This window comes from Gallus gallus, chromosome 2 (assembly GCF_016699485.2).
Source record: "Gallus gallus isolate bGalGal1 chromosome 2, bGalGal1.mat.broiler.GRCg7b, whole genome shotgun sequence".
Classification (NCBI taxonomy): domain Eukaryota; kingdom Metazoa; phylum Chordata; class Aves; order Galliformes; family Phasianidae; genus Gallus; species Gallus gallus.
In genome coordinates, this window is record NC_052533.1 from 127,149,163 (window position 1) to 127,175,485 (window position 26,323).

Below are 26,323 nucleotides of genomic sequence, written 5' to 3' on the forward strand. Positions count from 1 at the left end.
ATTCTCCCTCTTTTTGTCACTTCTTCCCAATTTTGTAAGTAACTGCCTCGAAACACTCACTTGGGAAGTGGGAGTGTGAAGTGGGGGGTTGCATGAGAGCTTCAGCTTGCTAAGCATATGGCCCCACACATGTCCATATTAGCAAACACTTACTTACCCAGTATATCTGCAGCCCTCATGGTCTTCTTTAGGAATATGACAGAAATAAATGCACTACCTAGAACAGAAATATAAAGTCTTTTATATATATATATATTGGATAGAATATCAAGTGCTATAGCAAAAAGCCACTCTGAGCCAAGTTTAAATATATCTCAAGGCTGTTGCACTGTACCATGATATAACCAGACAGGAGTCCATTCCAGCAACCAACCAATACTTAGTTTTGTATAATTTTAGACATAACCAGCATGCTCTTACGTAGTTGAAGGGCTGCAATACCCTTCCTATCTCTCACACAGACACTACATAAACTGCCCTGATTCAGTCATATGTGGAAGCATCAGGAAACTTGGGCACTGATCAGTCCCGCTGTTCCACTCCCTATTTTTCCCTCAGCTATCTCCATGGATTCAGAAAAGGCATAGAAGGATAAATTTCTGCTTCTCTAGACTTCAGTGTATTAGAAACCTATAAGTAAAGTAGCAGAAATACAACTGAGAGGAAGAAAACCACTGACAAAGCCTAATGCCATGAACAAGTGGGAGGAGGAACTGGTACATATACCATATAGGAGGGCTGCCCGCAGTCTTCTAGAATGACTTGTAGTGAGAAAGGGGAAAAATGGAAGTGAGCACTTGAAACGTTCACAAAAATGGAAATGAACTCATCTTTCCTGGGCAGCTCCATCCCTTGCCCAGCTCTTCCACCTTGCCTGTGGCAGCTTCCAGCCCAGCCCAGCAATAGGGAGTGGGTGAGCAGCAGCAGCCATCACAACAGGATTTCTGGTGAGCAGCTCACTGTGGACATGTGCTAGGGAAGGAAGAAGGGGTTTGGAATGAAGATGCACCAATAAATTGTCAGACACCTGTAAGAGATGGCTCTCTTCCAGTATGCAACATTAGAGCATCTACATCTAAGGGGAGGCAAAAGAGGCTGAATAGCTAAAAGAGATAGAGAAAGGCCTTTGGGAGAGGTGCACTGGTAATGTTAGATGTAGAAACCTCAAACAATGAGATTTAGAAACCTCACTGTCCCAGGAGGAACTGTGAAAGGATGCACCGAACCCAAGTTGTGGGAAGCTGTTACAAATTCTCTGTTCCTGCCCACAGGATGAAGTTATTGGCTTATTCTTGAAATAATAGATCTTTTTGTGACCATCTTTGCGTCATTATCTCTATCATTCCAATGGAAAAATTAATCAGTTGTTAACCACTGGATACACTCTAGATATATCAAAATAGGTTCATAACAAGAGATAATTAGAATGAGAATTCAGCATCATGTCAGTAGAAAACGAGACAAAACTTAAACTGCATGAAGAGTGATGGAGCTCTATGCAAATGAATAAGAACAGTAAAAGAATCTCTAACTGAAAATGCCATGTTGAAAGCAAACTATCTGACACAGTTTTCTTTTTTCACTGAGAACTCTGCTGTAGAAAAGACACTGGTATCCAGGCAACACTGGCAACACCGGATCTAACTAGTTTCTGAAAAGAGAGAGGATAAAAGGCAGGGGAGAAGCAGCAGCAACCTGAGTTAGTGCAGGAATTAATTACTGCTGTCAGAGCTCTCCCAAACCACATCTCAGACCACCCCGTATGTAGCCACTGTAACAGTACAGAACTGTTGTTTAATGATCTGATGCCTCAGTGATTTCTTTTTTTGACTACTTTGTCTGGGCTCCCCATGGAGATCCAGTAAACACAACGTAGAGTTCAATCCTGGTATCGGCATCCAGTTTGGGGTGATATGATTTATGCCCACATTTCCACTACCTGGGTACACCACAACCTCTGAGGCTGGCAGTAGGCACAGGAATGCATCCAGATAAGGAAACCAGTCACTCAGCCTGTCATCCACTTGAATAATGCAAACGTGGCAATCTCTTTCTCCAGAGATAGCTGGTAATGCACAAGAGATCACAAGCTTAACAGAATATATGTATAATTAATGCTCTTTATGATGTGTAATAGGTAGAGGGATTTAAAAAAGAAGAGGTGTAGAGAACGTACATTAAGCCATCAGGGATAGGAGGAATTGGTAAAATCTGAAGTAGGAGGGGAGATGCCAATGGAAGAGGAGCAGAGTGAAACCCAGGGGAGACTTTGAATAGAAAAGGCACCTGTCCCAGTGGATAAGCCACCAAGACTTCATATGAATTCAAGTGAAGCACAAAAGCAAAAGCCTCACAGCCTCAGGTGCATTCTGCTGCTTCAGATGTTCACTTCTCAAGCCAATGTTAGCTGACAAACGTTGCCCCTACCATCTTCTCTGTGCACAGTGACCTCCAAGCTGTCATGCTATCATCAGGAGTCTGGGACCTCCCAAGGTCCCCTCCAGCCTGAGTTATCATAGGGCTGTGGGAACCCCTGGCAGAAGAGTAAGTGGGCCACCGAAGGCCAGAACTAAGCACACCAGATACGTGAGTTAAAACCCTTCCCACCACCCAGCCCCAGTTTCCCCTTTCCCACGGAGGGTCCTCTTGTTCCCCCCTCTGCCACAGGAGCCGTGGGCATCCTCTGATGTTATACCAATGTGGGAAGGAAATCACTGAACATTGTGTTCAACCCTATGAATGAACAGACTAAGGAAGTTGGGCAATTGCTGTGCTGAAAAGTATTAATGCTTTCAATTCTTCATTTATTTGCTTGCTTTTCTTTAAAACAATAATAATAAAAAGCTACAGACAGTCACAGAGATTGAGATCCATGTCACCAAGGACTATTCTCTGGTTGTTTTCTTAATTGGTCAGCAATTGAATTCAGCAACAAAGAAAAGTAAACAACAACAAAAAAATTGTCAGAGCATAAGCTGGCAACAGTGTGGCACCAAAGCCAGCCATTTATCATAGTTCTACACACTAATTGTTTTGGAACCATTGGTTCAATCACACGCACAGCTCTAAGCCTGAATTGTCAGCCTGTAGTCACTGAAGCAAAGACTGCATCTCCACTTGTCTGGGACAATTTGTATACCTTCAGCTGGATCAGAACATTTTCATTTTATTAACTAATGAGGTAGAATTTAGAAAACGAGGCATGGATCTTACTCCAGCTGAAAGCAGACACAGCTGGCCTGGTAGACCAAGGGAAGTGCAGCAAATCATCACTGGAGGTGTTCAAGAAACATGTAGATGTGGCACTGAGCGACATCGGTCAGCGGGCATGGTGGTGACGGGCTGATGGTTGGGCTAGGCGATCTTAGTGGCCTTTTTCAACCTCAATGATTCTATGATCTGTTAAGGACTGAACATTATACAATTGAGCCCGGGCAAAGGAGAATCATATAAATCAGATAAAATCAAATAAAATGAATAAAATGCCTGTATCTTTATAATAGAGCCTTTTAGAAGGCTCCTGAAGCACTTCGATCTGGTAATCTGGAATTATTATTTCAAATGAAAAATATTATGGCTTGCTATTATATCAAAATTGTGATAAATAAAAACTATCAAACAGAAAAGGGAAAAAGAAGAGTCTGCTCAGGAGCTTAATTGTTATGTTGAAACAACCTTGCTTTTTACACATCAGCATAAAACAGTCTGTTTTGTACTCACTGTCTATTACTACAGCGTGTGAATTTCCATTTAAATTGAAAAATATGATAGGAAATGTCCATTTACTGCATGGTATACAATTAAGGGCCTTAAGGGAGAGGTGTAATGGTGCTACACATAAATTAGTCAAATGCTGATTCTCCTCGGAGAGTGGTAGCGTGCGATTATCTCCATATGTAGGTTTTCTGCAGGAGAAACAGAAATAAAGAATAGCATGATGTGTGGGTTCTGCCACCAGCAGACACTGAAGGGTGAGAATCCAGCTCAGAAAACAACTCCTCTGCCTCCTAGACAAGAAATATGCAGTTCAGCTTGTCTCGTTTGTTTGCTTGCTTATTTTTAAGAAAAGAATAATATACAGCAATAGGAGTTAAAAACAGAAAATACGTACTGAACATAACAGTGCGTTTTTTGCATTGAATCCAATCCAACCATAAAAGACTCAAATAAAAGAAGTGTCCATTATTCATTTTTTCTACCCAAAAGAATTTAATGAATATTTTTCATTATTAAACTGTTTTCCTGGTACCGAAACCATCCATGAATCTCACCATTTTACCTTTATTTTTAATTATTTCAGACCATACCCCAAGCAATGATTTTCTATAATAACTGTCCATAACTCTAAGTCATAGAATACCCCAGACTGAGAAGGACCCTCGGGGATCACTGAGTCCAACTCCTGGCTCCACACAGGGCCACCCAAAATGCTACTATATCCTTCATTTTCCTCATTTTAAGTCTTAGATGAGCTTTATTTAAAATAATTGGTACAATCCTCAGAAATGCACAGATAAATCTTGCTGTTTCTGTCTTTTCGATGGAGAGAAAAAGACATTGACTATTAGTCTCAAGTACCCATTCCCTTAAGCTTAGCTGATTGGTAGCAAAGCTGAGGTCACACCAGTTAGGCAAAGGCTCCTTTTTGCAGAATGCTTCTCTATGCATGTCACTGGCAATCTGGATAACTGCCAAAGGAGGAGTACTAGTCATGATGTGAAGACTTGTTTAATGTTTGCACCTCTCCCAGTTTGTGCAGTAGGGAAAACATTCCACTTTGTGTCCAAGCATTTACGCCACTTTATGGGTCTGCCTGCAACTTATGAAGCAGTTTAAGCTCACCCAGATGACTTCACACTAGAACTGCTGAGGAGTGCTCAGACTGTGAGGATGCTGCTGCTCAGGAAGGTCACATCTGAAAATGTGACTGTAAAATGTGCTTTGTACAGAGAGATCCTCAGACCTCTGTCTGTCTTCAGAGCTGAAGAGATTCATGACCATCCTGGTACAGAAGAAGTCAGAGAGATCGTAAATCACAGAATAATATAAGTTGAAAAAGACCAGTAATCCATCCAATCTAATGTAGGCTGCCACATAGACAGGGAGCTCTGGGGAGAAGATGAGGCACGTAGTACATTTGATCACTGTAACCCAAATGAGCAGGAGGCTAAGGGGACAGATAATGGGGAGCAGCTTTTCCTGGGCAAGTACCAATATGTCCACAGGGGTTCTGGAGGCCAAGCACTAAGAGTGGGACAAGAAAAAAGACTGAACAGTTAAGGTTGCTGGTCATCACAAGAACGGGATCTAGCTGAAGAAGAATAAGCACCTGTAATGTCATCTCCATGGTGGAGTCTGCAAGTAAACAATTCACAACAGAATCTCCCAGAGAACATCAGCTTGAAGCTTCTACCATCTTATCCTTCTGCATCCCTATCTTGCTCACAGGGAGGGCAGCAGCCCAAGAAAATCCAGGCTACGGTCCTACTGTGGGTCATTTTGGGGAGACAAGGGAGAGGCTTCAGGTGTGAGGCAGGGAGGTACTGTTAGACCCGGTGGGACCTGGGCCTCCTTTGTGGCCCATTAACATGGATTTGGAGAACATGAAGGAATCATCTGCATGCACAGATAGAGTTAAGCAGAGAGCCAGCTCTGCCCAGGACATCTAGGAACAAATTCATCACAGCTAATCATTAAGGCTACTCTTAGTTTGAACGATAGCTATTAATGGTGCACTAAATACAAAGGAAGAAACTAAAGATTTTAGTCAGATGGTGCCTGACCTCTTGACAGCTATTCTGCAAACTGAACATGCAACATTTCTAACGTGATGAAACATCACTACTGGAAAAGTGGTGGACAAGACAGGTGCCCGTGTCAGTATCCTAATAAACAAGCAAGCAAGGTGTCAGAGAAATTGCCCAAAAGAAATGCCATTATGGTGAGTTTAATTCTGGAAATGGGGCGATAGAACACACACGCTGCAGAGAGAAGGAAGAACCCTGGAAATGATTTTGTTGCATCTTCAGAAAAGCACTTTAAAGAACAGTCTGGTGAATGCTTCCCAGTTCCCATTACTAACAGAGTTCTCAGAATCTCATGGTCTTGCACCACAAAGGTGTTACATTACATGGAGTGGGAGAAATACTCTTTTGCACAAATATCTGAGAATTTTTTTCTTTCTCAAACACCATCAGGGATATCATTTTCCAAAGCCTAAAGCAATATCTTGCCCCATGGCTATTTAGAAGGAGCATACGAAAATGAAAAGGGATTTCAACACTGTCAGCCTAAGTGAGTTAAGTGTAAAAAAAACTCTCTAGAGAATGATGAAAACTGCATAAGAAGCCATCTCTGATTCCACCGGCCTCTCCTCACACAACCCCCCTAAGTTATTTCTGCAAGCAAAAGCAAGGGAACGAACAAAAAAACCACAAGGGTCTAAAATTACCCAAGCTGCATGCAAAAAAATGAATTTTAAGTATAAAAAGCTTTTTAATGATGACATCAAACATGTATTACCCCTCCTTTTCTTTCTTTCTTTTTTTTTTTTTTAATTAAAAATTTACCACTTTTTCCTCTGGAAGAAAACAACTGCTGTCTTCTCAAACTTATTTAAAACCCTGAACAGATGCAGAGCTTGCATCATTGCAACCACACATAGAAATGCTTCTACTGTGCAAGAGAAGAATATATAGTCTTTGTAGCTTAATTCTAAGAAAAGAGAAAAATCTACTGGTGTTGTGCCAACTCATGGTCTGTGGTGATGAATTCTTTCTAAAATATCCATCAGAAGCACCCATCTCAGTAGGACGAAGAACAAACTTTTTGCTATTTAATTGATACTGAATTAAATGCAAAATTCAGTTGGATTTGGTTAAATATGATTGCAGGACATAATAGTTGTTGGCTCCATCTATTTTAAGACCCGGGATGCTTTCTATTTCAGAAGTTTTGCGATACATTATGGGAACAGCCCAAATCAGGACTGGGCTGACTCCAACATACCTTATCCTCTTCCTACATCCTGGTTTCCAAGCAAAGAAAAGACTCCACGTGAACCCCGAGTCAAAGAGATCTTTAGAGACAGCTGGGCACACCATGAAGCAGAGCTCTTCTCTGCACGGCCACCGGTACTGAGCACCCAGTGTCAGTGACAGAGACCTCCTACCTTCTAAGGTGTGTTGACAACGCATTCAGAAAAAAAAGTGCTGATCTGAAGGGCAGAGTTAAGGTTCAAACACAGATTTGGATTTTCTTAACAAGTGATTCATTTCTTCATTTAAAAAAATAAGTTATGAAAAGTTGCACACTGAACAACGTGCCTGAAAAGAGAAGCCAATTAGAGTACACAAAGTCCACATTCTCCACCTAAAGGAGATCACAACATAATCAAAAAGTATTTCTTGATCTTTGAAAATGGAAGACCTATCCTCTGCACAGCCATTGGCAGCTGATGTCCTGCATCTTGGTCAGTTTGTCATTGCCCTAAACTCTGAGCTATTCTAAAATTAAAAAGAGGCTTGCTCTCTCTCTGGTTCTAATTTCAGAAGACAGGGAAGTATCTAGTGGTAGGAAGTGTTACTGGGAAATGATTGTTGCCATTGGCCGTCCACATCATTTTTACTTTCCCTTCCTTAAGGGAATGTTAGCTAGACTAAATACAACTTCAGATATCTCTGTTGTTTGGGCTAAGAAAGGGATACTGCCAGCTGATATATGGGAATGGATTATAAGATATTATAGTGCTTTCTGGGGTCTTCCAGGATAAACATTTTGGGGTCAGATAAAAATTAAAAAATAAAATAAAATAAAATAAAAGTGGATAAGAGTTTTGACAAAATATAACAGTAAGGAAAATGGCTTCTTGGTATTTGTTACAAGTGAGGGGAAATGGAAAATGAAGGAAACAGATGCAGTGCTTCTTCATATATTGCAAAGGTACGGAAGAAGAAATCTATTCAGATAAAAATCACCCTAAATATGACCTTTTTTTGCAGCAGCTTAATAACCAAAGTAATTTTTTCCCTTCCCACTGCTTTTCATTTCTTCTTTCTAGATGTACATGTTTGCATTTTCTTCAGTATGGGCAACAAATTAGATCAGGTTCCTGTATGTTCAGAAACATCTGGAAATGCCTACAATTGTTAAAGATAAAACTGCAGCCACCAAAATCACACTGGGATCTGTCCTGTTAATTTACATTTTCATCTCAGGTAATATCTCATTCCTTTCCTTGAGAAATCTTTCCTACAGTGGTGAACTACAGTCGTTTTATATCTCTTTCTCCAAAATTCTGCAATAGTTTAACATTAAAGGTTACAATAAATTGCCTGCAGTTTCCTTCCCCCACGACTTCTCTGCTAAATTGCACCCACATATGTTTGGCTGCCTCCTTCCACTACAGACAGGCAGTCCACAGGGAAGATAATTCATTTTTCTACCTTCCCATGCAGAATTGCTCACTGCAGCACTGCTTCCAAGCATGAAACTGGTAGCTAGACAGAGACCATGAAATGTTATCACTTGTCAATAGCAAGCAAATGAGCTTCAGTGTACACAGAACTGTTGTGATATCTCTCAGCCCTGGGTGTTTCAGCTGTGGATGTGAACAACATGATTAAGGGATATGCTGCACTCCATATCTCTGTTTTCCCACACTCTGTACGATACTGCCCTGCGCACTCTGCTTTGCATTAGCACAACATAACCACGTCTTTTGAAATGTATGTTTCTTTATCAAAGAAGCAAGAGATCTCATACCTGGGATAGTCCTCTAAAAACCTTAACTACTGCCACAAAAAAGTCCAAAACAAAAAACAACTATGAAGAGTAAAGATTGCGTCAATTGCATCCTAACGATACAAATAATTCTGCTGAAGTCCAATCCGCACATCTGACTTCTGGGTGGTCTTGAGTGAAGCCAGGAGTTGGACTTGATGATCCTTATGGATCCCTTCCAACTTGGGATATTCTATGATTCTATGAAATGTCCATAACTAAGATAAGAATTCCAGGAAATTTCTAGTCCCTGCTGCTGTAAGTATTCTTTGGTCAGAGAAGGGCTCGTTAAACACAGTGAGAAAAAGAAAGTAATGATCTAATGAAATAAAAATTGTTGTCGATTTACAGAGCATACTGTTCTGCAGAAATGACTCTAGTGTGTGGGTCAGGACAAACTGGCACCATTCAGACCCTGAGGTACACCCAAGTGTGAGGGCACCTGCCAGTGCCAGGTAAGTACAGACAGGTGAATTTGCCCAACCCAACACAAACCACAGGGATGGGCAAGGAGCAGGCAGCAGGAACTACTTGGTGTGATGGTAACACAAAAAACACACTGTGGGTACTCAGGATCTGGCCGTAACTCTGCAGGCAGCAGGATATCAGGCCCTGGTCTTGATGGCCTGTGTTGCCAGCACTATTGGTATGGCACCAGGTGACCAAATGGCAGGAATTAGCACAGCACAGAGTCCCCAGAGCAAAAAAAAAGAAAGAAAGAAAGAAAGAAAAATATTAGAAGAGTCTCTGATTTAAGTAGAGGGTTTGTGTTAAATTGTTAGCTCACGTAATTATATGAATCATCTCTTTTCAAACCACAGCATTAGCATTTTCCCGTCATGTCCCTGCTGCAGTTCCCCTGGTATTATCCTCCAGTCACAAATAAGCATTCAATTAAAGCAGGTACCCAAGCAAAACATGGCAAACATCTCACCTATGATAGATACACATCCTAGTGGAGCAACAAGGGCAATGGGGGCAAATCCATAGGCTGTGAAGTTGCCCAACTCTCCAATGCCCAGCAGGACAGCTCCACACCACCACAGCTTGCTCCTGTAGAAGGGCTGCAGCTCTGCTTGGCGAGCCAGTCGGAGATGACTGCATTTCTGGAAAATTAATTATTAGGAACAGGCATGAAAAGAAAGACTTCCATTGTGTTCTTTTGCATAGCAAAAGTGGAGTAATTAAGGGGTTGTCATCTTTGAATTCCAGGTGCGCCAACGTTTTCTCTTTAAACACGCCTTTCAGATTGCTGTTGCAGACAGATGGCTTTGTGTTAACTCAGATGTGTACTTCCTAAGCCATGGTGGAAATGACTGAAAAATTAGACCTCTGAACAAACCTGAAAAGCATGAAGTGAATGCTAGCTAGTGCTTCTCAGCCATCTCTGCAAGCCTCTGTTCTAGTCTCAAAGCACAGACAAGCAGGTTGTGCTGTGAATTTAGCAACACCCAAGGGGAAGACATGAGCCAGAATCAGAACTCTGGCAACAGACTGGGAGAAGGGGACTGAACAACTTGGTGTTTCTGCTCCTGATAAGTATTCTAGCTAGGAATACAATTCCAAGATGGAAAAGGCAGCACTTAACCACTTCTGCTGTACGGAGGACCGTTAATTCATTAGGGAGAATTTAGGATTTGGCTACAATCTCCTACCTGACCTTAGAAGAAGATCTCAGCTAAAGCATTATTTTCAAAAGAAAAACCAGTTTTAACAGTATCAACAGGAGAAATACATACTTAAGTAGTATTTCATCAGTACTTGTCACATGGAGAAGGTATCACTTACAGTGTCACTGTTTTCCCTCTGACTGTACACAAAGTACCTGTATATAAGAGGATAATTTGACTTTGACCATGCTGGAGCTCTGAAACAGAGCCCAGGCATTCACCATGAGGAAGGTGTCATTTTGAGGAAGAACACAATGTTCACCACATTGGTTCTGCAGAATATCATTTCCTTTCTCAGATACCCCATCAGCCCCTCTGCATGGGGAAATGAGTCAAAAAAAAAAAAAAAAAAAAAAAAAGATGGAAACAAACCAATACAGCTATCATAGTATAAATTACTGTAAAGCATGCATTTTACTTCACCATCTGATATTTGATTTTGGAAGTGTCACTGCAGAGTCACAAAGAAGTCGTAAATCATTTCCTTGTTCCATTTCACTCTGCAAGTTTTGCTACAGAATATGGGTCAAACAATAAGGTCTGTGATATGCCATAGCCTCAGTTGTTCCCCTTGGTGAGAAAAAGCAGAACATTATGGCAGCTTCATGCTTTGGAATATGCTCAGGGGATGAAATCCTAGGAAGAAGCTTAGCCCTTGAGGGAGAAAGGAAATATAAAGAAAGGCAAAGTTCCCCAAGCCACTGGCCACCAATGCACAGTAATGTACACTGTTTTGTATGTTGAATCTCTATAAACAAACAAACAAAAATATTCAAACATCTTTATGCCTGCAGACATTTAATTACATTGATCACTTCATTAAGCAGTCTTAAGAATGTGCAGTCACTCCCAGTTTCGATTTGGACCTAACGAGACAGGTTTCTGTGGTGTGCAGTGGGACCAGATGGAGGTCACATATGATACATTCTTAAGGCACATTACAGGAGGACTTATGAATTTTGATCCTGTTCTCATATGGGAATCACAGCAAATAACCAATCGAGGTATAGAACCCAGCCAAAAACTGCTGCGGGACATGAATTAAAGAAGGAGAGGGAATGTTTATTAAATACAACAAAATTTGTATTTTGAACTTCACCATAAAAACAAATCATAAAGTAAGTTGCTTTCTAAATACAAACAACTCAGAATAAAGAGAAATAATTTCATACCTGTATACTCAAAGAGATGCTAATCAGAAAATCTGAGGCAGCAGCAAGTAAAACTCCCAAGAGCTCAGTCTGCAGGATCACCAAACAGAGAAATACAAAACAAACTTATTAGGTGAAGAAGAACAATATAACGGTAGTTTTCTGATAGTACATCATAACAGGATCAAAATTAAATTATCGCACTTTTATGTCACTGAGCTCAGGCTGCACTAAGAAACTGATAAAAAGCCTCTCTGTACAGTGGACTGTAATAACAAAGCTTGTGCGTGGTGCCTAGGGCTTAAGTAGTAAACAGCTGGGAACTGGAAGGGCACCCCAATGCAGGATGTGGTTCTACAGCCCTTCAGAAGGACATGTCCTTCAATCTTGCAAAAGAAAGAAACTAGACGTGTCTGACATGAACACTACACACAGAAATTCTTCTTTCTTTCTTTTTAAGTACCTGTTTTATTACATAACCCCGAAGTGAAATCAACAGCAATCACATTGTTCATATTAGAACACAGTGATCTGATGTTTCAACATATCCACTATTTGACAGGGCAGCCAGGATCATAGGTCTGCTGACAGCTTCTTTAATGTACCATGTTATTTAACCAAATCCTTTTCCAAACAGCCTAATTTTCATTAAGATTTGCAAACTTTCTGTAGGGCTGAGAAATTAAAAACATTCAAGTAGGACTCATTATTTTGGGAAACAGACATTCAAAGACGTCATTTCAGCAAGTTCAATGAACAGATACACAGAGCTCCCCAACTATGTTCAAAATGTTGCAACCTTTGTATGTGGTCCTAAGTGTACTCACCCATCCAAGGCCACCGGTATGGTGCCATGAGAAGACACATCAGCTTGCAGAGAGGACAAATGTATTATCAGTGGACTTTTACAAACAAAGACAACAAATGAGCATCTCCAAAAGCATGAAGAAAGAACAGCCTTACCACAAGAAGTCTAGAAAAGGATGATAATCTTAAGAGGCACATCTGAATCCAACTATCTCCAGCCCCATGCACTTCTGAAGCAGCTTAGGCTCAGAAGGAAAAGCAGACAACAGAAACATAGATGGTGAAATGCTCTGCAGATTTCAAAATGTCACCAAGACAAGTAAGTACTACAAGAACATGAAGAGTCTTGCATTCCCCTTCCACACTGGGAAACTGCTATCAAATGGCCATCACCCAGTGCCTCATAGAAGCACAGGGGGTGAGTTTTCCTCCCCAAAGCTTTGGTGCTGGTGGTACTACATCTTGTGCAAAGTTTGACTATTCACATGTGGATTATTGAGTTCCTTTCTTCATCCAGCAAACAAACAGCAGTATCAATAAAATAGCAGTTAAATCAAAATTGTTTTCTTGTTCCCAAAGACTTGTTCTTTCTAAATGACAACATGTTCCTTTGTGAGGGGGTGGAGAAGTGACCTTGTCAGCCTCATCATGAAGGGTTTAAGAATAAGGCGACAGCAGGGAACAGAAAACAGGAACTGCCAGCTCATTTACCTCACCATTTTGTTGCCTTCACGTAAGTAATCGTAATATATCCCTGCTAGTTGCAGCACAGAGCATGGACTCTGCGTCTTTTTTCAGTTCAGCAGCCAATACAGCCCTCACAGCTGTATCTCTGAGCAGCCCCTTACAGCTCCTAAATCCCAGCTCATGGTTGCAGACACCGAGCAGGACTCAGGAGACAACCAGACTCCAGGGAGGAATTGTGCTGATCTCAAAGGGGGCTCTCCATCCAGCTTTTAAGCTGCCAAAAGCACGTTCATCATTCAATTCCTTAGGCAGGAGCCCTAACTCCTGAAGGCAGCCAGCAGTCCTCATACATGGCGTACATGTCCTGGCTGCAAAGGGTGAGCTACGCTGTCAGTGAAGAACATGGGTGGAAACAGTGAGGTCGCCAAGCTCAGTCTGCATGAGTGGGCAGACCTGTGGTCTGGTACATCCATTCTGGGTTGCTGAAAACCCAGGTGTAAGGTACCATATGGAATGACTGTCATGGCTTCTAATATTTCTCAGAACCGTTCCTTTTCTCTTCAGATAAAACTAGCACGCAGCTGGTGGCAGAGGATGAGACTCTGATTTATCATTAGAAACAAAAAGTGCAAAATTACACTGCTTTCAATGATGATCTGAGTATCTACCTCCAGGAACTCTGAATCAAATACCCCTTTTATGGCTCTATGTAACACATGCATAGGGACTCCAGTAGGAAGTCTTCCCATGCTGAGCATCACTGGTGACCCCTCCAGCACTAAATGCTTTTGTACCTCAGTGGTTGGTTTGTCAAGTACACAAAAGCTTTGCTTCATTAGATTGGAGTGAGCTTTCTTCAGATAGCCCTGCGGGCTGCTCCAGATTTCTCACCATCATCACCCAACTTCCGAACTGGAATTATCTCCCGAAAGTCATTGCTTTTTTTGCAGTTTCCAGAAATTCCCAGGAACAGCTCAAATATTTGGCCTTCTAATTTTCTGTGAAGTACTGAGACAAGGTATGCGACCACAGTTTCAGTACTTCCCTGGTACTGAGACCAGAATTTCACTCCTCATGGAGTGAATGGTAAGGCCTTCCCATCCCAAAACAGGAACAGGCAGCCAGGGAAACTGAGCAGCTCCCTGGGGATGGAGACAGAGGCTGGGCAGGGCCATAGGCTTGGCTTGGCAAGGGCCCATTGCAGGCTGGAGCCTGGCCTTGCTGTGGCCTTCCTGAGGCAGTCTGACAGTCCTAGGGCTGATGTGCAGACTTAGGCCATGAGGAGCCAGGGAAAAACAGTGCTTGCACAGGATCATGGCAAATTTATAGTGGCAGTCTGAGCTCTAAACTTACCCTCACTGCTCAGGTCATTTTATTGTAATGACCACATAGTTCACCTGAATGTTGCTGTTGGCATATATACTGCGCTGCCTGCTCTAAACTGACATGTGTTAATGAGCTCTGGTTAATAGCGTGATAGCATCGTACTTCCAAAGCCAGGGCTGGACAGACCCCTAAAGATTAAAAGCAGAGTGCAGTGCATGAGGGAGGTCAAATATCACATGGGTCCATTCAGGGAGACAAGATGAAAGTACAGTCACACCACACAGCTATAGCATGGCAAAACTTTCTTACATGAGTTCATACTCAGACATGCCGATGTTACAGAAAACAACACGGAAGAAAAATTCAGTAAAGGAGAAAATTAGATTGTAAACTTCACAAATCAAAGAGCATCGTAAGCTAACAGACTTTTCCTAATGCACAAGAGCTATCATATAAAGCAGTGCTCAGAGCAAGAGAGAAAAAATAGGATGCAATATCTCAGACTAATAAAACCGGGCATGAATGAAAGATGACGACTTGCAACAGAAGAAAGATCACCCTATCAAACTGAAATGGTTGCTGTATTGCCCTGAAGGCCACCAGAATCCTTGTGTTCCCATCTTGCCATATAAAAGGCTTTATCATTTGTGCTGTGTCTACCATTAAATGTCCTTTAGAAGACTGGTGTAGCAGCCAGTTTTCTAATAAACATGACATTCTCTGAATACAGAGTTTCCAGTTGTGATATCATCCATACAACTTCCCACACACAAGTCTTGAGACAAATCTCCATGAGGGAATTCAGTTTCAGACACAACTCCAGAGCCATGGTGCTACTTCACTCAACTAAGAAGATCTATGGGAAAAAGACCAAAATACTCAAAACTGTTGGCATAAAATGCAAATCCCTTCATCTCCAAAACATCTGTCTGAACCTACAGGCCACTTTGTTGTACCCCAGATTTCAAACTGCTGACGCATTCTTCCAATGCTTCCAAATACATTACACTTGTCCAAGAAACATCCTTCATGTAAGTTTGCCAAAAAGTAAAAAAATACAGACATTTTATTTCCTTTACCTTAATTTGATTTGAAACAAGCTGTTAAACTCACTTGCTGGCTTTGCAGCACATGGACCATAGACAGAGACTGTGGATTTACCAGTGTTTGGCAGATCTCTAGTTGCACAATTGTACCCAAAGTGTGGTGGTCAAAGGTTCAATGTCTGGATGGAGATCAGAGATGAGTGCTGTCACTCAGGCGTCAATATTTGGACCAGTGCTCTTTAACATCTTCATCAATGACACCAACAAGTGCACCCTCATTATTTTTTGGATTACACAAAACTGCGTGGTGCAGTCAACATGCCTGAGAGATGGGATGCTGTCCAGAAAGACCTAGACAGGCTTGAGCAGTGGGCCCATGTGAACCTCATGAGGTTCAACAAATCAAAGTGCAAGGCCTTGCACCTGGATTGTGGCAACCCTTGCTATCACAAGCTGGGAGAGGTAAGGAAGGAGCACAGCCCTGCCAAAAAAAGACCTGGCAGTACTGGTGGATGGCAAGCTGGCCATGAGCCAGCCGTGTGCCCTCACAACCCAGAAAGCCAACTGTATCATGGACCACATCAAAAGAAGTATGGCCAGCAGGTGGAGGGAGGCGATCCTGCCTCTCTGCTCTGCGCTGGTGAAGCCTCACCTGGAGTACTGTGTCCAGATGTGGAGTCCTCAGTACAGGAGAGACGTGGATCTGTTGGAGTGTGTCCAGAGGAGGGCCACAAAAATGATCCAAGGGGTGGAACATCTTCACTATGAGGACAGGCTGAGAGAGCTGGGGCTGTTCAGCCTGGAAAAGAGAAGGCTCTGGGGAGACCTGATAATGGCCTTTCAGTACCTGAAGAGGGGCTGTAAGGAGACAGACTCTTTAACAGGGTCTGCTGTGATAGAACAAGGGGAAATGGTTTCAAACTAAAAGAGGGAGGATTTAGATTGGATATAAGGAAGAAGTTTCTTATGGTAAGGGTGGTGAGGCACCGGAACACGTTGCCCAGAGAGGTGGAGGATGTCCCATCCCTGGAGACATATTGGTCAGGCTGGATGAGGCTCTGAGCAAGCAGATCTAGCTGTAGACATCCCTGTTCATTACAGAGGAATCAGACCAGATGACCTTTAAGGATCCCTTCTAAATCAAGCAATTCTATGAATTTAAGATTCTATGTTTCCCTTGCTGGCAAAACTGGCTCAAGGAGTGCCTTTCAATCCCCATTCCTAGGCCTCCACTCCTCACTGCCTCATTTGTGTTAAAACAACTGTTTGTGAGTCTAGAAAGGCACTGTTCCAGGTTTGAAACAACCCTCCCAAAATATTTTGGGAGGGTTTGAAACAAACCCTCCCCATTAGCATCATGTTCTTTATAAGCCACCTGCCAATGCTGAACGCTGAAGGCAGATTAAAATTCACAAGCCACAGCGAGTGCTTTAAAATGGTGACCCTGTGTGGCTTGCCAGCCATGAAAGTGACCAAAGGATCATGACATTATGAGGCACTGTCCAGGGAATTCAAGAAGTGACAAGCTGGTATCTAGCAAGGCATTCTCACCAGTACGTGGCATCCCACGTCCCAGCTGCATGAGCCTCTCACACAAGACCAGGCGTGGGGAAGGGGGCTCTGAAGGATCAGACAGAAGGCACCCATTTGCCAACTGGAGTGGCAATGTACTGCTATCCAAAATAAATGAGCAGCATACTGCATACGATCCTCCACTGAGCACGCATGCAGAGCCTGATGCTTATTTACCCTAACACCTTTTCACATCATTCTGGCAGTGTTTTAAAAGAGCCTTTTATATGCAAGGTCTCTTTTTATTGTTAAAGTAAAGCAAGGGACTTAGGATAAATGAAAGCCAGGCTGAAATCTAAATTTTTGGCAATAATTCTAATAAATTCATCCCCGGCAGAGTGAAATCTGCATTGGAGATTCAGTTGTACAGGGAGATGCAATTTACCCATATTACATCTGTGTTTTCCTATTGCACATTAAACTGAAGTTTCCAGGCCCATGAAATGAATACTTAGAAAGAGTAACTGAATTTGTGTTGAGTAAAAGGTATATGGGCATTATTTGTGGAAACTTTTCATGCTGGTAAATTAAACTGATGATAAGAAAAAAAAATATCATTTCAAAGGCATGTTCTCTGCTAACTTTACAATGCCAGTTAAACTGTTCCTCCTATTGTTCTTTATTTCTGCGTTTATTTGTGAACTAAAGGTGTTCTCAACAAACGTCATGAATTACATGGCTTCAAAAGCCACATTTGAATTCTAGTAATTAGGATTTCTCCAGACTTGGATGGGTCCTGTAACAAAAAATTAGGAGAAATGCCTCCTAAAATTCCAAGTCTGCATTAACTCTGAAGCAAGGAAAATTCAGCATCCTTAACAAAAAACATAGCTTTGAAAGAGTTATCGTGTGGAATCAGGAGAAGCTTATCATTTAGCTATTATTATTTATAGAGCTCTGGCTGTACGCAGCGCTTTACAGATGTATAAAGAAAATAAGTTCCTTGTTTTCAGTGGCTTTCACAGTGCAGTTTGTATATTCATATGATTCAGGCCCACGTAAAGTACTGAAGGAGATCTGAAACAATAGTAAAAGAGCAATTACCAGCATTGGAACATTTAATGCAACTAGACGTGGATTGTTCACTGTGACATGAAAGACAAAGGACGTACAAGGAGAGAACTAAAACATTTGTCTCCCTCTTTTTTAGGAACAGAAGAACAGAGGAGAGCTAGGGAACTAAGCCAGAGTAAATCTGAGTGAACACAAGACACTTCACATGTTTTACATGAGTCGTTACGCAGGATTCCAAACCACAGTAGATACAGTTCCTATCTCACAAATATTGCAGTTCTCTTGCCTTTACTGGGTTTTATCTTCCATTTACTTCTGAATTTAGAGTATATCTTTTTTTTTCAGGAAAGAGACAAGTTGTAAAGGCTGAAAAAAGAAATCCTGGTAAGGTATCAAAGGGTGCGGGAGCTTGAGAGGATAAATCCTCCACAGAAATGGGGCACTTCTGTTCAGCTCCATGCTTCAATCATTTTCATGCATTCTTATTTATATTCCTCAGTCCGATTAGTTAATGTCCATAATGTATTCCAGACCGAGGTGATGAATTTTAATGGTAAAAGATAATAAAAAAGTAACTTTTAACACACTCACTATGCATGTATACTGCCATATCTATCCACTATCATATTAAAAGCACTGTGAACAGTAATTTCTTTCCTTTTTGAGGAGTTGCAGCAAAACCTCTCATCTCCTGAATTTCAATTTCCTATACTCGAGAATCAAATATCAGAATTAGAAAATAAATGAGAGAACGGGGAAGGGACAGAATGGATTTTTACACTGATCCTCAGATGAAGAGACTGAGACACTGTGCTGCATAATCAGAGAGCATTTCATGTTTTAATATCACCTGTTAGATTGCAAATAAAAGCCTCTCCAGCGTGCACACAATAGAGGCTCTAAAAATTTCAATCATAGTTGCTAACATCTTACTAGAAGGATTTTCTCAAGGACCATCACATAGCATCTCCATGGCAACTACAGAAATTACATACCCAGAAAAGCAAAGAAAGGATTGTTTAACTTTGTCAGTTTCCAAGTCCCTCAGGACAAACAAGGATGCAAGCGCTGTCTGGCCAGGTTCTCCCAAAAAAGGGCAAGTGGCTGAAGGATACCCCTCTGCCACTGCACACCAGTTGGCTTTCTAGGAATTCCAGTCTGGCCCTGGTATAAAAGGCAAGGTACAATCCTGACCACTAAGACCTTCGGTATATTAATTCCCAGAAATGATAGCCTGGCTCATAGTGAGATGCTCCACCTGTTTCGCATGTCTCCCTGGACACCTAAGCGGAGAGCTGAGGAGAAGGGAGCTCACAGCACAGAGCACACACAAGATTCACGGGGACTGCCCGTACTCAGAAAGACTGGCAAACTCAGCAGGGAGCTATGAGAATGACTGAATAAATCATACTGTTAAGTGCTAGGTTGCAGGAGAAGGCACAGAGTGCCTCGCTCTGCCTTTACACACAAACACTCCTCTGAACAAAACACACCTAGCTTGTTCCATTCTGGTATTTTAGTACAAGCCTTGCTGGAGTACAAATTCCACTTACATGAGATACGCAAAGCCCACACAGCAACAGTAAAAATCTCCTATACCAGCTGTGAGGAGCAGGGCAGTGACATGCCTTTTCCAGCATGCACCTCTCCAATATGACTTTCCAACAGAGGCAGACTAGCTTCTCATCCCCTCTCAATGAATCTTCTGTTACCTGTAGCTAACTCTTCCTTTGATGTACACAGAAGAGTCTTCTCAACATGCTCAGTTGTTGGACCCCACCGGCACACTCGTGGGCCCGGGTAATCATGAATGGGAAATTAGGACATTCAAAGGCTGGTGGCATTTCAGAGCAGCTTCTAACAGGAGTAACGAGAGGAAGGCTAAAAAGAAAAGATCTGACTGCATTTAGAATGAAGTTTGATCCATCTGGGAAAAGAATTATGTGATTATATGGTAGAGGAATGGACAGCCCAAAGGCCTTTCCAGTTCCTGCAGAGGAGGGGTGCTGCACATTTGTTTCTTGCTTTTCTTCCTGCCCCTCACGCACTTGGCTCTCCTTGTTCATTTCCACAGAGAGCGTTAATCATTTACAGATAGTTTGTAATGTAAAAAAAGGACTGGACTCCAGAAGGCAGAACATTCTGGTTAGCAACACCATTCATTTAAATATAAACAACTGCTAGATTATCAGTGATGATTTAAAAACAAGAGGTCTTGCACTCTCTAAAATATTCACACACATGTATATGGGTGCACAGACACACAAACACAACTGGATGCTTTTAATTTACAGATGCTTCTGGTCAAAACTTTAAGATGTAAATCTGGGGTTTAGGATAAGGAATACATTTCTTAGAGAAATGATCTCATATGCCAATTTCTTGCAGGGGCCTGGGACGTAGACAATGGCCTCATTTTCCCTTTCTCTTTCCCTCTGACACATTACAGTTGTGCATTTTGATCTTTTACTTTGATCTGTAACTTGATTTAAAGTGTTGTGAGCCATTTTGTAGTTTGTGATGGGTGCTGGCTGGCATACAGAGGAAATGTCTAGTTTACCACAAACCAAAACATCTTTTGACCTGCTGGAGAAAACAAGAATCAAGTTGGATGGACAATTCCTTCTAGGTACCTTTATCTCCTTTTTGTGCTCTCTGTTGCTCTTATATGAGATAAGAAGTATTTTCACCTAGTTTTGAGCATTCTTCCAGCAAATTTAGCTTATAGAATTTACTGGCTTCGATTGGTATTTTAATATAGTATAGAATACAGTATGAGGGCTGCTCCAAAATGAATGCCTCCTATTTTATTATGTTGGCCCATGATGTCAGAGGCAGATGTGGGCAGTATGGCAGTAGAGGTTGAACCTTCCCACCAATATTCCGTTCTGTTTTGTTGCTGTGTGACAGATGGCAGCAGAGAAGCTATCTGACAAAATGGCATCTGACATGGAGGTGTGTGTGAACCTAAGATGTGTAACTGAATTGTTCCATGTGGAAAAAATGGCACCCACTGATATTCATCAGTGCTTGCTGAATGTGGAGACCAAACAGTGGATATGAGCACAGTGGAGTGGTGGGTGCTGCATTTCAGCAGTGGCGAAAACAGGTCACCTCTGCTGGAGCAGATTTTTACAAGTGCAGCGTGCATGCTCTTCTTCATCACTGGCAAAAATGCATAGCTAATAACAGTGACTAGGCTGAAAAATATTGCTTCGTAGCTGAGGATTTGCTCTACCAAACAGTGTTATTGGGCTTTTGTATCTGTTGTAGTTTCTGTGGGATAAATGGGAGGCATTACTTTCAGAGCAGCCTATGTAGTAAAACAGTTTCCACTCAACAGGGAGCACTAGAGAGATGAGATCTATATAGATAAATTCTGTCCATTCTGCTTTAGGAATTAAAAGAAAAATAGAGAACTGAGCACCCTTTTCCTTAGGTGCCATTGGCTCTCTCTTGTAAACCACCTAATGATCTTTAGTTTGTCCTAGAAGCTTTTAATATACAGCCAAGAGATGCTAGAGCCTCGATCTGATAAAAGCTGTTAGCTTTTGTTAGACTGAAGCTTTAGCAGACACTACAAGCTTTGTTCTCCATCATCTTGGCATGATGACTCAGTCACTGCTGCATGATAACACCGACACTGAATGATAGTGTTCATGGTGCTTTAGTCACTGCAGGGAGCAACAGACAGAAATAGGAAAAAAAAAAAAAAAAATCGCAAAGAGATTAATGTCATTAGAAGTCAATAAATGCAAGAACTTTGTGACAAGTCCAAAACATAAATACATAAAGAAAATGCCAGGAAGTAGTAGATTATATTAGGTTATATATAGTCATAAAGTAAATGGAATCAGAATTCACTTACTCCAAGATTGGAGCCCCCAAAATTTAAAGCATGTTTTAATTATCAGATGACTCTCTGGTTACAAGTCTGCTATGTACACAAAGCTCATATTTTGATTGTTTTTACAGGAATCTCTTTCCAGTGTGGGTATCTTTGGATGTTGATGAAAAAGGATTCAAGTGCAATACGTATCAGTTGGCCAAATGACCTCATTTTGATCAAGATAACAGTTAAATCATTGTACATGCTAGCTAAGACTCCAGTGTCAGATTTTAGTTCTTACTGAGCTGATCCAGTTAAAGGGAATTAAAGTCAGCGAGTTAGACTTACTAACTACTTTGTCTTAGCCATCCTGAAGTAGCAATGTCCAAGCAGCCTCCTTGCTTTGCTGTCAGTCATGACTTCCACACATGGTTGGCCTTCCTCCAGATGTTGCACTTAGCACGGTGGGCCAATATCCCACAGACCTATGCACCACAGGATTGCTTCTGCAGAAACAGTGCTGGATACAAAGGACAATACAGCCCTTCTCTTAGACAGTCACTGAGTGCCTCATCCAAGTGTTGAAGTCCAACAGTCCCATGGTTTCTCTCTATCACTTTTCCACAGTCTCTCTTCATTTTCACCTTACGGGCAAAAGAGCTCATATCACCAAAGGAGGTCAAAGCTTCCAGCCTAGACAATGTAAATCAGCCATGACTACCATGGAGAACAGTGGAGTTACATTGGCATAACCTCAATTTTTGCAATACACGTTTGTTTGATATTATTTACTTTTGAGCTTACTCTGCAAATATCACTGCCACATTTCTTAAGATCTCTGCTCTAGGCCTGGCGTTGATTCGCACACCAACTGGCTGTCTTTTGAAGCTGCTGGCAGTATGTTTCTAAGTCTAGATTAGTCACAGAATGGAAAGCATATCTCCCAACTGTTCACATTAATAAATGCCATTCTTCTAGGACGATGTGTGGTGACATTATAAACATGAACATAACAGTTTATACGTGTCACCAAAACTCCAAATGGAATAATCACAGCCTTGGTTATTAGGTTAGCCAAAGGTCCTCGCTCCCCTTATGACTGAAGTGCACATTCTGGAGTTTGCTCATATTTCTAAAGCCTTGTTTCCTGAGTTTGATCAAACTTCTACTCGAGTCACTGGGATTTTTTTGATTCCTTCAAGTAGGAGTTAATCAGACCCAGCATACTGCTGGAGAGATGCAAGGGTAAGATTGAGACATCGATTTTTTTATGTCCAAACCAGACTTCTAGAACATAAGAAGATGATCATCATATCTTAGCTTCAAAGAGCAATGAAGTCTTCTTTGGATCACCAAATCCTAAGTGTCCATATGGTCATAGGTGAGATTTTATGAGAAGGGCAACTTTTATTGAAGGAATTAGATGAGTATTCCCCAGTCCATCTATCCAGACAAACTTTCTCACCAAATGAGGCACTATGGCAAGTGAAGCAGCAGAAGCACAGATACGATATCTTCGGTGATGCCCCAGAAGCATGCAGCACCTTCATGAAATCTCACTTGCAGACTGGTGATTACATGAGCAGCCAGACCTTCAACCTACCTCACCTTGCAACTCCGAAGCAAGACGGTGGGACACCAAAATCAATACAACAGCCATGGCCAATTTAATTTAGAGCCCATTATTTGCAGAGCTTCAGGGTGGGCAAGACAAAGCAGGATAGGGACTGAAGCTTGTCCTGTGCCTGGTGTTTCCTACTTAGTGATGACAAGGGGAAGCAATTCCAGTTAAATACCATTTTGAAGCTGTCTGAAGTAAAACTAATTTCTGCACTAGGCAGGATATGTAAAATGGTGAGAAAAGTTTTCTTGCACTGGTCTTCTGCACTCCCTTTCTGGCAAATGACAAGATGTTATTATTACCTTGGAAATTCCAAATTAAAGCTCTCAAAACTCTTAAAACAGATTAGCATGATTAAGAAGCCTCTGGTTAACTCTATCTCCTAAATGATTAAAAAAAAAAAAAAGAAAGAAAAAAGAAAGAAATCAAATTCACATGTTCTTTAATATCCTCAGAAAAAAAAAACTGAAAAACTCATTTTACCGTATCGGGGTGGAAGGGAAAGCACAGGAAAGAATCTGAGATTTGGGAAAAATAACCCAGATAGAATCAGGAAACAGATGCTCAGCAGAGCTCTAGTTGGGTCTATATACATACAGTTCTGGGACCGACAGCAGTGCCCGGTGAAAACCAGATCACAAGATCATTCCTTAGATTGGTTGAGAAAACTGTAAGCTGTCTCCAGTCTTTGGGATACTTGTCCATCCATGGCATCTGCTCCAGACCTGCTGCCCCATCCTCTACCTTCCCTATATTAAGGTATAAATAGCCTCATGGCTTACTCTCATTCCTCCTACAGTGAATAGAGGAAAAAAGGAATTTGAAAGCTGCAATAATACAAATTTGCCTATGGCATGAGCACAAGGGGGACAGGCCAAGGGTAAGGCTCTTGTGTAGTTATTTCCTTTATCTGCGAGCAATTAAAAAATTCTCATGCAGCAGCTGTTCTTTCTCTAACCCGGAGAGTGCAGATCAGACCTGGAGCTTTGGCAGAATCTGAAAGCTTGTGTTCAAACCTGGCCCAGCTGACAGCCCTACACTTGTGATCCTAAGCATCATGTCCTTTTCTAGCAGAGCTTAATTAAATGCGGACAAAGCAGTGGAACTGCTGCTGGATTCCCAACAGCAGAACACACCAGAACAGCATGTAACAGCACTGACAGCAAGTGATCACAGTGCTTTTTTTAATTAAGTTTTGACTTTTGGACTCCCCACGACAGATTAAAAGAGAAAGGCAGCTCCTTTTTATAACTTCAAGGGCTGTAAAGAACACGCGCTTCCACTGACAATTCTGTACGCATTTTCTCCCATACACATTCACCTGTGTAAGAAGGGGAATGGAAATCCTCTGAACTCTGAAGCCTAACAGGTTGAGAATGATACGAGGACGTAGAGTCAGTTTTGATACCCTTGTTGGCTTTCAACAGTTTTAGAAGAGGGAGCTGGAGCAGGGGAAAACTTTCCACCATAGCCTTCACAGATGAGCACAGCAGCAGAAAGCAGGGCGAGGGCATGTTTGTTTCTGCTCTCTCTGTGCTCAGGGACTGGCTTACCCATCAGCCTGAAACAGTGAGCATCTGCAGTCTATCAGGGAACAGAGTGTGGCATGAGGGAAACTACAGAGACTGGGAAGAAAAAAAAAATAAAAAGCCCTACAAAACACTGAAAATGGAAAAAAAAAAATAGGAGAGTTTGCACCATTAACAGCCTGATAATACCCAGTGGTTGCTTTCTGCAGGGGAAAATTCATTTTTAAGTGCTTTAAACATCCTGGTGGAAGCTTGTAGGACAGTACGTGACAACAGATTTCTCTGGTATAAGGGCCAGCTCTCACAGAAGAGGATCTCACTGTTTCTGGTGTGCTTCCTCAGCCAAGGTATATGAGGAGACAACCCTTCTATGCCAGGTCCTTCTGGAGCCAAACCATGCTTTCACCTTGCTGGGAACATCAAGAGGCTGCATCGAGCTCATAGCATCGAGACGTGAGATCAAGCGCTGAAGACTTCCTCCTTCAAAACAATGAGCTAAAGCCTTCACTGTAGCACTTTACATTTCATGTATATGATAGAAGGCAGCACAGAAAGACCTCACAGCGACATGCTTAATCCTGGGGATTTCTCACCACAGCTGATGGCAGCCACCGCTGCCGTCAGATCAGAGCACACGAAGATTGGGTTTCCTGGCTGCACACAGCCACCACCTGCACAGTGAGCCTGTGACAGATGCTGATATATTGCCATGGGACAGGAGGCCACCGGTCCGTCTGAAGGAGCTGTCAGCATTTCAAACCTCAAGGATAGAGCCGAAATGACTTATTACAGCCCATGAAATAAAACAACCTCTTGACGTGAGTGTCTGGGCAGCCTGTAATAACCCCAAGCTTATTAAGAGACAGGCAAAGAAGGGAAAAAACACAGAAATGAAAGGACTTTCCCTCTCAGTCTCAGCTTCCACACTTGAACAACCACACACAGTGAGTAAACACAACAGTCACATAAAATACTGAGTTATGGAGGAAGCATTTCTTCTGAGCTTTCATTGACTATTTCTACCCCAAGGTCTTTTCTCCTTCTCTGATACAAAGTTAAACCTTGATTAATATCATAGTTAATGACCTCAACTAATGTTGCAAAATGTTTTTGCCCATAAACAACAACATTGGAAATAAATAAACAACCTTTGAGATTTGCCAAGAGGAATTAAAAAAAGGATTAAACCAAAGCAATTACATACATTTCAATTAAGCAGACGAATTCCACATGTGCTGGCTTCTTATGTTCATTACTCCAACAGACTCAAAATATTACAGAAGTGGTAGC

The 26,323-nt window shown here is 41.8% G+C and overlaps 1 protein-coding gene across 4 annotated transcripts in view; it reads right to left on the reverse strand.

Moving 5' to 3' along the window:
- NIPAL2 (NIPA like domain containing 2) overlaps nt 1-26,323 on the reverse strand; it is a 54,182-nt gene that overhangs the window by 25,784 nt on the left and 2,075 nt on the right. For 3 of the 4 annotated variants that reach the window (XR_005857587.2, XM_040695908.2, XM_015282959.4), the window contains exons 2-4: nt 11,624-11,692; nt 9,716-9,887; nt 158-217 (exon numbers count right to left, since the gene is read on the reverse strand). Coding sequence is in view for 3 of the 4 variants with exons in the window: in XM_040695908.2 (XP_040551842.1) it covers nt 158-217; nt 9,716-9,887; nt 11,624-11,692 (301 nt within the window). In the remaining variant the exon portion in view is untranslated. Of the gene's footprint in view, nt 1-157; nt 218-3,720; nt 3,906-9,715; nt 9,888-11,623; nt 11,693-26,323 lie in introns of those variants that run through there. The other variant, XM_040695909.2, reaches the window with a different exon arrangement.